Source organism: Larus michahellis, chromosome 3, assembly GCF_964199755.1.
Source record: "Larus michahellis chromosome 3, bLarMic1.1, whole genome shotgun sequence".
Lineage (NCBI taxonomy): Eukaryota > Metazoa > Chordata > Aves > Charadriiformes > Laridae > Larus > Larus michahellis.
The window spans coordinates 45,479,643-45,493,804 of NC_133898.1; the positions used below are offsets into that span (position 1 = coordinate 45,479,643).

At 41.9% G+C, this 14,162-nt stretch overlaps 1 protein-coding gene across 1 annotated transcript in view; it reads left to right on the forward strand.

Annotated features, from left to right (window-relative positions):
• The first annotated feature begins 685 nt into the window (after positions 1 to 685).
• Positions 686 to 14,162, forward strand: part of ADSS2 (adenylosuccinate synthase 2) — a 37,859-nt gene continuing 24,382 nt past the window's right edge. The window contains exon 1 of the mRNA XM_074579960.1: positions 686 to 1,079. Within this exon, the coding sequence (XP_074436061.1) occupies positions 912 to 1,079 (168 nt within the window). The 5' untranslated portion in view covers positions 686 to 911. The remainder of the gene's footprint in view (positions 1,080 to 14,162) is intronic.

Sequence of the window (14,162 nt, forward strand, 5' to 3'; positions counted from 1 at the left end):
TTCTTCTCGTTAAGTCGGCAACACTAACCACACAAGCAAAGCCGTGATATACTGCAAACGCACATTTGCAGGTTTGACATCTGTGACGGATGTAACGTTGAGGGAAGGCGGGACCCACACCAGTGCTGGGCCCCCCAGGCTGGCAGGGACCAGAGGCACCGGCTCTGGTTCACGGGACACCTGTAGCAGGTCAGGCCGTGGGCTGCCGCCCCACAGAGAGCCCGCTGTGGAGAAGGCACACCACAGGATCGGCGGCCACCAAACCCAAGGCCGCAGCTTGAGCATATATTAAGCCCAGGCCAGACCCGGCGCACAGAAAGGCCATCCCCGGGACTGCCCTTAGCGCCCCTTCCCCTCCTTCCACCTCCACAAGGCTCAGCGGCCATCTGGCCACAGCAAGGCCGGCAGCGCCCTGCGAGACGCCATGGCCGCCGCCGCCCGGCCGCCGCCCACTCCCCAACCGACATGGCCTCGCGTCGCCACGTGGGGCAAACCGACACGGAACCCGGTCCTGCCACAGGTGCGGCCCCCGGGGACTACGAGCCCCAGCATGCACCGCGCCCGGCTCCGCGCAGCGCCCGGCGCGGGGAAGGCCACGCAGCCCGCTGGGTAATGTAGTCCGGGCTGGAAGGCGCGGGAGAAGCGGCGCAAGGGCGAGGAAGAAGGAAAAAAAAAAAAAGCCTCCGGGAACAGCGGCGGCTCTCGTTTTCGGCGGGAGAGCGGAGCGGGGCTCCGCCTGAGGGCAGAGGGGGTCTGCCTAGCGGGGGAGGCCGCGCTGGTGGGGCCGGTAGGCGGCGGCACCTGGAGGCGGCGGCACCACCGCCCGCCCGCCCGCCCGGGAGGAGGCGGAGCGGAGCCGCCGCGCGCTGCCGCATGTGCCTGGAGCGGAGCCGGAGCGGGCAACGCGAGCCATGGCGGAGCATGGCGCCCCGGCGCCCGCCATCCCCAACGGCGAGTGCGCCGCCCGCCGCCCCGGCAACAAGGTGACCGTCGTGCTGGGGGCCCAGTGGGGCGACGAGGGCAAAGGCAAGGTGGTGGACCTGCTGGCGCAGGACGCCGACATCGTCTGCAGGTGCCAGGTGAGGAGGAGGAAGAGGGAGGAGGGGGTGGCAGCCGGGGCGCGGGGGAGGCCGCGGGTGTCACCTTGAAGCGGGCGGCCCCGGACACCGGCCCCACCGCCCGCCCGGCTCCGCGCCGTCGCTCCCTCTCGCCCCCCGTTCTCGCCGGGGTGCCCGCCTCAGCGCGGGGCCGGGCGGCCGGTGCCCGGTGAGGCGGCGGCGGGTGCTCCCGCCGCGCAGGGTGGGCTGCGGAGCAGCGAAACCTTTCCCGGCAGGGCAGCACCCCTGGCCAGAGCCCCGCCGCCGGCTCCGCAGCCCTCCCGCTCCTCCTTTGTCCCCGTCCGGACGCCGGGAGGAGGAGGAGGAGGAGGAGGCAGGCGCCCTCCTCGCCTCCAGCAGGAGGAATGCGCCCGGGGTCGCGTTTCCCCCGCTCGGGCCCGCCGCCGCCGCACCACTCTTTGTCTGGGGGGCGCCGGGAAGGGGCCGCGCTCGGCGGTTCCCGCAGCATCGCTGCGGGGACGGGAGCCCTCTCCGGTGGTGGCGGCGGCGTGGCCTAAGCCGCAGCGGCGGTGAGCGCGCTGTGCTGCGCTGCGCTGGCCGCCCCCCCCCCCCGGAGGGGCAATGGTGGCCCCCGGCACGGAACCGGCGGTTCGTTACAGGATGCACGTGAGGGTGTGCGTGTCGTCCCCAACCGCTCGGCCCTCTTGGGGCTAAAACTAGCTTTTTAAGGAGTCGCCTGCCCCATGCTTTCAAGATCATTGTTGTGTCAATGGAATCCCATGTTTCTCCGTTAATTTTTTTTTTTTTTTTAAATTTTTTCTTTTCTCTGTGGAGGCCTTATTCCTGCAAAAGAGCAAAAAAAGTGAGTCTAGCCCACAAGCACTGAACTCTTAAATGCCTGCGTTAAAACACAACGGATCTGAGGAGATGTTTTTCTTAACATTTCTAGTGTAGTGATTCTACAGGGCACAACTAAAGCTATGTGCGGTTTTTTCTTGAAGAGATGCAGCAGTGTAAAATGCCTACAACAAGCGCAGACTTCATGTAAGTGTCGTTATCCATATGCTTTTGATGAATGCACAAATTAAATTTGCTCTCAAATATATTTTGAAAGAGTGTATCATTTCCCGAAGAGTGCAGATACTGAGGCGTTGTATTTTCTAACGAGATCTGCATGTAAAACTGGTGCTTTCAAAACCAAGTCAGTTTCAAAGCTGACAAATCAAAAACTTGAACTTCAGATGCTTTAATTTTGAAGTAAAAAATATATTATTAAATAGCTGTTTTTGCAAATTAATTACTTTTTCCCATGTATCTTGTTTTTTTTAAAAAAAAAATCATAAAATCTGGTGTGGTGCTGTGGCATGATTGTCTGGTTTTGTGGGTTATAGAACACAGTGACTCAGTTCATCCTTTACAACTTTGTTCTTGAAACTTGAAGGACATCTAGGTGAGCGTGTATGTGCAATACTCAGAAGTGTCGGGGGAGAGAGAGGGACAGACAGTGAATTTTTGTGTGCACGTGTTTTAATGTATTTGTTACTACTTTTGAATAAGCTGGGTAAAGGATCGAGAAAAGGGAAGAAATATGCCGGTACCTCAGGCTTGAATGTCATGGCCTGTTCTGCCATTTCTAACAGCTTGTTGCTCCTGCTGAAGGAAGGAGTTTTTCTTCTTTCTTCCCTTTCCTGTTGATGGCTGTGCTGTCTGGGTCTCCTCCCATACTCTGACTCTGGGACTTGAACACTTCTGTAAGTTGATTTAACTGACCAAAATGGCAGGAAACTATTTTTTGTTGGATTAACTTTCTACCTTTTTAGTAAATAAAACTTAATTTAATTGTCTCAGAGGACCTTAATGAAAAGAGGACCCCAGGACAGGGTAGACACAAAGAACAGTTTCTCAGAATGAGAGGGGAAAATAGGAATATTCTCTTTCAGTGGTACTGAGCTACTAAATAATCTTGCTGTGTATGGTTCTTGTGCTTTTCATAGGGGTGCAAGTCCAGAAAGAAAGACTGTAACACACTTAGTTTGCCCTTTGTTAATATCAACTTTCTGTAATCGGAGCTTTTGATTCTTATTTTGCCATTATACTCTTATTCTAGGATGATTCTTTCTATTCATCATGCCACAGAGTTGCTAGAAGGCCTGTGGATGAGGTCAAATATTTCTAGCGTGCTCTTGTGAAAAATTTATTAGTACAACTGTTTGCTTGGAGAACTTGGGAAGTTGTTGTAGCAGGTCTAAGATGTCTTGGAAGCTTGCATTATATTTTCAGTGGAACTGGGAGCTCTAGTGTGGCTTTCATGTCACTGTCCCTGGTTCTGTGCAGATGCAGAGCATAAAAATGGTCCTGTCCCACAACCAAGAACTATCACTTACAATGCCTGTAAAGGCTTTGCAAGAAGTTGTACTCTGAAATCTGTGGCCATACCTTCTTGTCTCCTACATAGCCAGTGTGCTAATGACTTCAGTCACTTTTTTAACGAGCCGGTTATGGCATCTGGAATGAAGTCCTTGCTTAGGTACAATCAGCCAAATAAGCGTGTCAGTAAATAAGCTGTATTATGGTTCTATTTCTTCTAAATACAACCCTCCAAAGTACTTTATCTTAGGTTTAGAGGTTGTTGAAAGGACTCTCGTGCTCGGTGCAAGAGTATGGGATTTTCTCTTCAGAAGATAGATTCACATTTATCAAAAGTAGCATTATGGTTTCAAAAACAACTATTTGAAGAGACTAAACTAAAATTAAAATATATCTAGGGGGCTGCATATATGTCGCTGCTAATGCAGCTGCACTGGCAACTCTCAGAGTTTCATGAGGGCACTGTTAGTACAGAGGGTTCAGATGCAATTAATACAGACGTGTCTACATGACAGGCAAACTGTGTACTTGTTTTTCCACTGTTAAATTTGAATTGGCCTTAATTTACCTCTAGGAGGTATCTGGTAAAATGATACTTTCGATTAAACAAATGTATTGGTGAGACTTTTGCACTTAAACCTATATCTGCTCTCTGGTGGCTTACAGAGGAAAGTCTGCTTACCTGCTATCACATAAATCATAGTCCAGACAGTAAAGCAGAGAAATAATTGGTTTGAAATTCAGGAATAGTTGCCAGAAAAACTGTGCTTTTGTGGTTTTTGATTGACATGGTTTCCTTTTGGTAAGCAGCTATCCTTGCTGCCATTTTAAAGTATACCTAGGTTTTTTTGTCAATTCCATGGGTAATGGAAAGTAAACGGAAAACATTTCTTGTTCTGATTAAGGGATTTCCTACCACTGCAGAATGCAACCAAATTAGGGAATTTAATTACCAGAGTTTCATTTGTTACTGGATACGGGAATGGCAAGTCAGCGCAAGCAAATTATTTTAGATAATAACTTTATCAAAACAAATACAGTACCAAAATATACTATGTATCTCTTACATTAACACCACCTCCTGCACCCAATCTACCAGTGTATGCATACAGCAAAAAAATGTAATGTCCGCACTGCGTGATTCTGTTCTTACTTATTTCATCAGCAGTTTTTTGGTCACTTCCTGTTCTTACTATTGGAGGTAGCTGATTTATTCAGACTATATAATTCACACAGGAGATTTCTAAGTCTTCAAACTATTTTCAAGCCATGCTCCCTATGCCAAAGAATCCTGTTTCCCTGCTTCCTCGGTTCTATTGTACATCTTGTTACTACTTTAAAACAGAATTGCAGCTTCTTTCCACATCTTCTCAGCTGATTTCAGGATGGTCGGTCTGTAACTTACCATTTCTGCTCTGCTGCGGGGTCACACCGTTCCTAGTCCTCAGCTGCTAATGCATGGTAATTGCAATGTGTGGATTCTTTGGACTCCCTTTTCCTCTTCCCCCCCCAAAACAACAGCGGGTATAGTGATGCCATCACTGATCACTTGATCGGTAGCAATTACAGTACAACAATTAGAGAAGTTTTTAGAGTGCAGATTCTTGGGGTTAAGCAGTTACGATTGATCAGCTGATAACTGCTATCTGAAGTCCTCAGACCAATGCTATGTAGTACCTCCATATCACTAGTCTGTATATAGCCACTTTTTTTTTAAAATGTGATTTTTCTTATCTTCCTTTCACCAAGTCCACTTTTTTTTCTAAATATTCTCATTTTAAAAGGTGTTTTAGCCTAGAGCCTTTGCAGGTCATGGAGAATTAAGAATATCGGAATCAGTAGCTACAGCTATTGGTGCTGTTTTAGCTGCTCAGGCATTCGGTATGTGATGTCTAGCTAGAGCTCTTTTTTCCGTTGTTTTTTTTTTTGTTGTTTTGTTTTTTAAGTGCTAGGTGCACTTTTGGACCTTGTAGTGGTTGGCAACATGCCAATAATGTGCTCTGGTGAGGAAAGAGAGGTCGGTAAAATGAGTTCTTTAGCCTGCCCCATCAGTGAGTCATATGCTTTACAGACCTGTTTTAGAGCATCACTGACAGGTGATCTGTTGTTGCTGTAAACAATCACACAATGTCTAAATTATTTCAGACAGAACAGTTGAAATCTGATTTTCCAGTTCATAAGCTTTATACCATTAACAAAGGAGATCTTAATACCACTAAAGAGCAAATTACACCTTGATCTACTGGTTTATTATTGTTCTTTCAATCTTACTGTTACTACAAAAGTTTACTGCATTTGGTTGGTTAAGATGCAGTAGTCTGTAGCAGCTGATTACAATTTCAAATATATTTTTTATTTCTACTGTACTACCTCACACATTTGGAAGATGTTCTCTGTAAGTATTCCCAAAGTCACTTTTTGTTTTTCATATCCTTTCTTAAATATTCTTGTGAAATGTAGCAAACATTGGTGGAGTTTTGTGCACTGAAGCAACGTAGTGCTAGACCAACCTATGCTTTCAACGTTTTTCTTGTTCCTTATATGCCTGCCTCTCTTGATCTCTTTTCTCTCGTAGGGATAGGTTGGTCTTTATTCTGGACTTGGATAATGAATCCTGTTCACTACCAAACTTATATAGGCATTGCAACGGTACAGGGTTTTGCAGATCAGGTGAAACTAAGCCTAAACCAGCTCTAAAGAGTCTTTCTGAATATTGTCTTTCAATAGCAGTTCCTCAGAGCAGGTTCTATCAGTATAGAGAAATGTATGGAGTTTTTTGAGATTAATAGACTTAAGTAAAGTTAATTATTTCTTTTATTTGTTAATGTGTAAAACATAATGTGCTTATTCTCTCATATTCTGCCTCAAACCACACACTTGATCTTGTTCTGATGCAACAATTCTTGTCCTACACATTCAAAAACTTCTGAAGTCTAGACAAAGTTTTAGAAACTTTTACATGTGTAACATGATGGCTCCTTGAACTAGGTTTAGATCTTACAAACATGAATGGATTGTTAAGGAAGAAAATTGCTAGCTGCTGGGTGTTGTTTATACTGAAATCTAGGAGTAGGTTATACAGTAGAGTTTGTTAGCAGTTTGTTAGCTGCTAATTCATTGGGGGTGGAGGGGGGGGAGAAAGCAAGAAGTTATTCACAAAATTTGGGATCTGGGAGAATGAATTAGGTATCAAAACCTTGATTTTTTAAATTTTTTTTTTTAAAGGGGGATGGTTTGCAATCTGAAGTTCAAAATAGATTTTTGGCAATATGTATTGAAATGAGGAGCAAATAGCCTTGCAATTGCAAAGCTGTGTCGAGTTAGATTGCATCATAGGGGTTCAGATATGTCTCTTCATTAGGCCGGTCAACTTTTTAAAGGTGTGTTCAGCATTCTGAGACTGTGGCATTCTGATTGTGGCAAGAAGGAGCCTTTCTTAAGTTTCTTGTAAGTAATAATAGTATCCAGCTTTCTTGATGCATTTTTGACTTTTCATCTAAGAGTTAAATGAAAATGTTTACAACCATATGATGCCAAAGCAACATTGACTTGCTTCTTGCCCAACTTGGCAGTCACTTGTATAGCTAGCTCAGAAACAACAGTGGTTGCCCTGAGCTAAAAAAGAATGCTGGAATGTGGTAGCAATAAAAGTAAACTGTAGAAAAAATTATGCACACACACATCTGATGGGGAGAGTTGAAGGGAGTGTATGGCTTCTTCCTTAACGTAGCGTAAGATAACATCTCTTTAAACTAGACAACTAATTTCTATTCTAGAGGAGATAACTTGAAAGACTTCTTTGCTCTACCCTGAGGCATCATATTTTTGAGATAGACAACTTGGCATGATCATGTCATAAGAAAAAGCAGTGATTGTCATCATAGACTTTTTGAGTAGATAGTTCTCTTAAATGCATATGTCAGTATTTCATAGTTACTTTAAATACTTTTGTATTTAGTATCTGTATAGAGAGCCATTCACAGTATGCTTTTGATAGTAATTTCAGTCTGCTTTTCTAATTAAATCTTTTTTTCTCTATACACATCCACTGTTAGGTAAAGTTCCAGTAACATAGACCAGTCTTAGCAGTTATGAGTACTGCTGTAGGCAAGGCATCAGGGTTTGAACTGCTGTCTTGATACGTTCAAAACGGGTTTAACTGTTCTACGAACATCTAGGCTGTCCTTGACTAATGAAGATATGCTCTGAAACTAAAATGCCTATTTTCAACTTACGTAGATTTAAAATGGAGAACGATATGCTGTTGTTCCTCCATCTTAGTTTCAAATGTGTTACATTTTTTATGTGTTCCTGCAGTGATTTCTTATTTGCGTGCTCTACTTAACGTAGGTCCACATGCTGCATACTTAAGCATACACTTCTTTGGCTAACACACATGGCACACATTTACTCTTGCTCTTTGTGCTGTACACAAAGGCTTTAAAAAGCAGAGAATGTCTTATTTGGGTTTGTGGGGGTACCCTGCTTTCCTTTTTGTTTTTGCTTGCTCCAAGTCGATACATTAGCGTTCTCTATTAGACTGTGTGCACTTCTTTTAGAAAAAAAAAAAAAAAGGAAGGAAGAACCCCGAAGTTTGAAGCTAGAATGAACTTAAGATCAAGAGCAAGGGTCTTTCAGTGAAGGATATAAGTATGTACATTTTTCCTGGAAGAGTCCCCTGTGCCAGGAAAATAGAACTGCAGATCCTTTTCCCTTAAACTGGAAGAAGTGGTCAAGTCCTTTGCATACGTTTCAGGTAAATCAGAGAGGTTGGCTGCAAACCCAAGAGCATGGAACTTTTCTGAGCAAACTCAGCAGAGGAGAAAGTTCTGATTCAAGTTCTCTGTACACAGTTGGGTATGGCTTTGTATTATTTTCAGAGTCTTTTTGGAAGTGAGGTTCCATGTTTCCTCAATTGTTGGCTTCACTTAGGTTCACTCTTAAGTTAGTAGGCATTGTATATAAAGCATACCGGAGCTTGTAACTCCCAGTTTGATGTTTGGGGTTTTTTTAATTTTTATTTTTTTTTAAATTTAAAATTTTTATATCCTTGGTAAACATAAATATTGTTGGAGTATATTTATGGAAAGCCAAATAAGTTGTTCTTGAATAAATGAATAAATTCTTGAATAAACTTAAGAAGCATTCTGGATGTACCTTCACATGTAGCAAAACCAAAACCCCAGGCGGCGGTTATTTCAACTTCAGTGTTCTGTTAGCTGAGTTTTGGTAGTGGCTGATTAAGCACTGTAAACCTGAAGTCTTACTTGATAAACTTTCTTGCACTGTTTTAATTCAGCAAGAAAATATTGTTGTCTATAAAGAGCATGTGCCTTTAGTCCTGACAATAAAGGTCATGATGCAAAAAGGCTAGTGAAATAAGTCATCAATTAGACTTTCTGAAGACGGGCTGAAGTCATTGCTAGTTTGTCAAATTAACTTCATTAAATTATCAAGACCCTGCCGTAACTCCCAGAAAGATTGGCTCTTATTTGTCCAGTGAATCAGCTCGATACATGAATGTTGTCTGGGGGCTTTTGACTAGTACAGCAATGCAATTCCAGGAGAAAAATGGCTGTTAAATATTATTATGCTCCTTCTCCATGCTTTGTACGTGATTTGTAACTGTTTTGCGTGGACAAAATGTAGGAAGCTAAAAGAGCGGTTGTGCTATGGGAAGGCTCAAAGTGAGAAAACTTGTCTTTCTTCAAGGTTGTTCATACATTCTTTTGATTTTACTGGTTTGGCTACAGAATACACCTTTCTAAGAGTTACACTTCTAAAAATTGTTTTCAGTCTTCAGAGCTATAAGGAAAAATAATCACACAACTGTAGTCAGGTACTTGCATTAGTATAGTTGCTAGTTCTCTTCAGTTCTTTACCCAAGATACTGTAGCTAGCAGTTAAGCTATAGAATGCAAGAGAAAATAAGCCATTTTGCATAGATAGGGGAAGTGCTGAAATGATTTACCTTAAAATTACCGTAGATGTCCTATTAGAAATACTATTCAGTCAGTGTGTTTGAAATGTAGTCCTCTGTAGAGGACTAAATGTAGACTAATCGATTAGTCTTCGATACATTTTTCCAGTGAGACTATCTGGACCATTGGTACAGTATGTTGGTAACTGGTGCGTTTGTGTTGTGTGCGTGGGTGTATTGTTTGTGGTAAGTATTGCCTTCCAGTGCTTTGCTAGTGTGTTATGGCTAGCAGGAGTCACTTGTTTGATTTATAGAAACATCAAGTGTGTTTCCAGTATGGTGTCAACTAGCAGATAATGACTTTTTTTCCTTCCAAGCTAGTATTTTCAGGCACTCAAAACTATTGCAAAAAGGGTGTTTCCTAAGAATGTTTATCAAATGGCCCCCAGATGTGCAATACTTGTAGCAGCCTTTGCTATCTTATTCCCCCTCTGTGCACGTGTAACTGATTGTGTTCACGTTTGCCGGGGTAGGTATGTTTTAGAATAACATCTTGTTTTGTGTGTAGTACTGACTAACTTATCTAAATTGAATATATGGATGCAGATTCTTGGGTGTGGTTCTTAACACTGAGAAGGATTTTTAGGCTGCTTGATCTTCTTGAGCAAGCTGAAGAAAAAGCTCTTATTTTTTTTTTTGTTTGCTTTAAAAAAAGTAGTAATATTTCTGAGCAGCGTACCACTGTAAAAGGAATATTTCAAAAGTGGTATTTCATAGGGAATGTTTTTTGGAATGAGGCTTCTAGAAAGCAGGTAAATAAGGGGTTTTGTTACCAGGATGGCTGTTGTACTAACAGTACTTGTGTGATAATTTGTCTATTACTGTGCACCTTTCTGTCAGAGTCCTGTATACTTAGCTGTTCTACATGTTGAATAGCTTGGATATTTCAGGATTACCAGCTAGTGGTGAGGGATCATGTACTTTTTCAAGGAAGTGATTTAAAGATACCACACCAGTGAAATTGGAATAATGCCTTTTTAAAAAGCTTATGCATTTAGTTATCTTAAAACAACAGGCTTTGCTTAAAATATTACAGATTTTGCCTGACCTTACTTTCACTCTAGCACTTAATGACTTAAAATACTCTAAAATAATAGTATAATTTAATAGTGTCAGGATCATGAAAGGAGAAAAAAGGCTACTGGGTCTTAATAGGATTTTAAGTTGTTCATCCATCAGAGCATCGAACTAAAAAGTCCCTAAACTAAATCCATATACTGAAATGCATAGGTTCACACTTGTTGTTCATGATGACTTTCACACTGCATCTCCAAATAAATGGAAATATTTTTTTTTCATTCCAATCCAGCTGGCACCCTTTTGAGCTGGATATGTGCAGAAGTTTTAAAAAAAACCCAACAAAACAATAACCAAACATACCCCTCAAAAACAAACCAACAACTCTTTATTTAAAGGGTACTAGGAAACTTTCACAGTTGAGATGGTTTGGTTTTTTTGTTTCAGTTTGGTTTGTTTCTTTTTGTATCAAGGCTACGATTAAGATGCCCAACTTCGTAATTCCATGAATTGTTTGAACTGATATTGTTGGGGAAAAAAGTAGGTGTTTGGTTCTCCCTGCACTTTGAGCAAGCTCGTGTTTTCCCCCGTTATCAGCACAAATGTTGAATGTCACCTGGTGGTAATCACTCCTTTAGCGTTGCTGGCAGCAGCGTAGGCAGCAATGGGTAATCTGAAAACTGGAGTCGGGGTCCAGCCATGAAACCAACCACCCTAACTTTGGTGTCTTGTTTCAAAGTCTTGAGCAACAACAGTTGACTTCAAGGGAGAGTCAAAAGTTAAGGAAGGACAACATCGTATTTGTATTACTCTGTATTGCAAAGTGTGTGCTCCTTACAGTTGAAAAGTAGGGGAAATTCAATTGGAGACACAATTTAACAGAATAATTTGGTAAAGCTGTGGGATGCTTAAGGGGCTGATCCCTTGATCACCAAAGCATCCTTAGGGAGAGGAGAGAGAACTGTTCCAAATGAAAGATACGAGGAGAACAAACAGTGCAAGGAAAGGAGAAAGGACAAACAGGCGGAATGCTTTTAACCTTATTTAATTTACCTCAAAATACACTGCTAAGAAGATTGCTGGCTTCTGAAAATCCAATTTTGGAAACCTCAGAGTATGCTAAAACTGCAATGCTGTGTGCCTTGACAGAGATGCACAGATAAATGGTGCTGTATCTAAGCAAAGTATGCTTGGGACTTCAGGAGTGGTAAGCCTGTGTTAGCCTCTTGATAGGAGTAGTGTGTGGTGTTACTGGTTCTTATTCCTTTTTGTTTTGTGTTGCTAGATGGAGAATCTGTTTTATGTTCTGTTCTTTAGCACGCTATGAGCCTATTTTTCCTATATACTCAGTTTTCTGTGATGAAATGAGCCTAAGTCCAGAGGCTGTTTTCTAATGTAAAGAAAACCTAAAGAGACATGGTTAGGCCTTTTTTTGTGTGGTGGTGGTGTGGGGTTTTGTTTGTTTGTTGTTTTTTGTTGTTTTTTTTTTTTAAATAGCACTCTCTCTCCTCTAAGTGAGCTAGTGAGCTTTATTAGAACTTAAGGGAAAAGGTTGTTTATATTCTTACCTAAATAGCCTAGTAATAACCTAATCTAGAGAGATATTTCAGTGTTAAATAAGCAAAGTTAAGCATTATGCATGTTCAGTTTATGAAGTGCTTAGTCTCTGGTGTAATATTAACAAGAACTGATTTTTTTTTTTCTAATAATTTCCAACAGTACACTTCCAGTTCACAGTATTTGAATGCACAGTCTTTTGGGCAATAAACATCTGTTTTTCTGTTGTGTTTGTTGTCTGACTTTGTGTCCTTGGTATGTTTCAGGGGCAATGCTGTACTTAGAAAATTTTCAATTAACTAGCAGATACCTTTTGGCATGACTTCCAGAATGAAGTGACTTAAAATAAAAAATGCTGGGGTGTTCTACGTTGTGTCTATTGAAATGAGAAGCTCACAGTGTATAAAGATTCTGCTCTATAGATCCAAACCTGAAGGATGTGTGCAGGGTTATACTTATGTATGCAAAAAAACCAATTTATCTTCTCTGTGGTAATTGTATGTTTAAGAAAATAAATATACACAGTTGTTGGTAGCATAAAAATCAGAATTAATTTTCAGTGATTAATGTTTAGAGTTTTATGAATTTTTAATTATTTTTAGAATTATGATATATTCATTAATAGCTGTTTAAACTGACAGAGACATGAGGCTTGGGGAGGAGAGAGGAAGAAGGTTCTTAATTTTAAGAGAGACAGTCTTATTTGGGTTCAAAGTTTTGCTTCTGGTAGATTATCTGAGGGTTTACAATACTGTATCTGATATTGTAACATCCTGTGAGATGCAGGAGAGAAAAAAAGAAAAAAAAAAATCACAAAGTGTTTTTGGGAAGCATTTAAAGAAACAAGTGGGGTTTTTTGTGTGTGTGATTGGTTTGTTTTGGCTTTTTTTTTTCCTCTTTCTTAATAATATGTTAGATGAGTGGGGTTAGACCACTCTCGCAACAGAGCACAGAAACCATGGAAGCAGAGGGAGAGAACACAAAACTTTATGAAGAAGGTTCAGTGGGTTTGTGTTCAGTGCATACTTGGACTTTGAAAGATCTCTTGTGGTCCCACCTATACTGCCTATTCTGAACTGGGTTTTTTGGTCTTCTGCAAGTTCAACTTACCTAAAAATCGCTAAAAAGGTCTTTCTTTTTTTTCTTAAAAGGGTTTTCTTGCTTGTCTTTTGCATTAGGTGTTTGTGTCTTCGCTGTCTTTCAGAAAACCTCTTTTGCATAATTTTGGAACGAAATATTGCATTGCAATACCAAGCAAGTAAAGTCTTGAGTCTGTTAGGTGTTCCTGACTATGTCATGCTATTTCTTTTTACTGATTACCTTTCTTCTTTATTTTTCTATTTATTTTTTTTAATCCACACAGTATTATTTCTCTTACTCTGTCAAAGCCAGCTCTGCCTTGGCTGCCTGACCTCCTTCACAGCCTGCATTCCAACTTCTGGAGGGGCTTTCTCTGCTTCCATTCTGCAGAATTGGAAGAAAGCATCCCGGTGAAGAATTGTGTTGTTCAGTGTGCTACTGCTGCTGCCCTGTACCTCTCATGTATAAAGAGTCATCTTCCCCCCCAGTCCCCCTCGATCCTTTTGTGCAGTCCATCTGTTTGTAGCTGAATCCAGAGTTGCCTTGTCCTAATGAGTGTGTTGGCTATGACATGCTTCTTGGCTCAGCTGAAGGAAATCTTGCCACTGTGCATGGAGAAAGGGAAAAGGAGCCACTACTACATCCACATAGTGTATTCCAGACTGAGCAAGGGCGTCTTTTGGTCTTGTCACGCACTTGGCCTCTCTGTCTGTGTTGGCCCAAGGTAGGCATTTCAGTCGTCACATGGCTTGGAGATAACCCCTGTAGTTTGGGTACCCAGAAGGTTACCAAGATATGGTAGACTAATTACTGCATTTAGTTAAGTAGGGAGTATTGTGAGCCTCAAGAAATGACTTGTATATCTTAATTTCCCTCTGGCCAAAGCTTTAGAGAAAGTATTGAAGATCATTTGGGCATGAACTTTGTTTATCTAATTGTGAAAATAAATTCCACGGTTAGTTCTCCATTAATAATGTTTAAACATTTGAATCAAAGGAGCGTTAGCTTGAATAACATAACTGGTCCCATTTGGTTTAATATGATGAGGGAGGAGGAGCAGCGAGAAGTCCAAATGGAAAGCACTGAAGCCAGGAGTGACGACT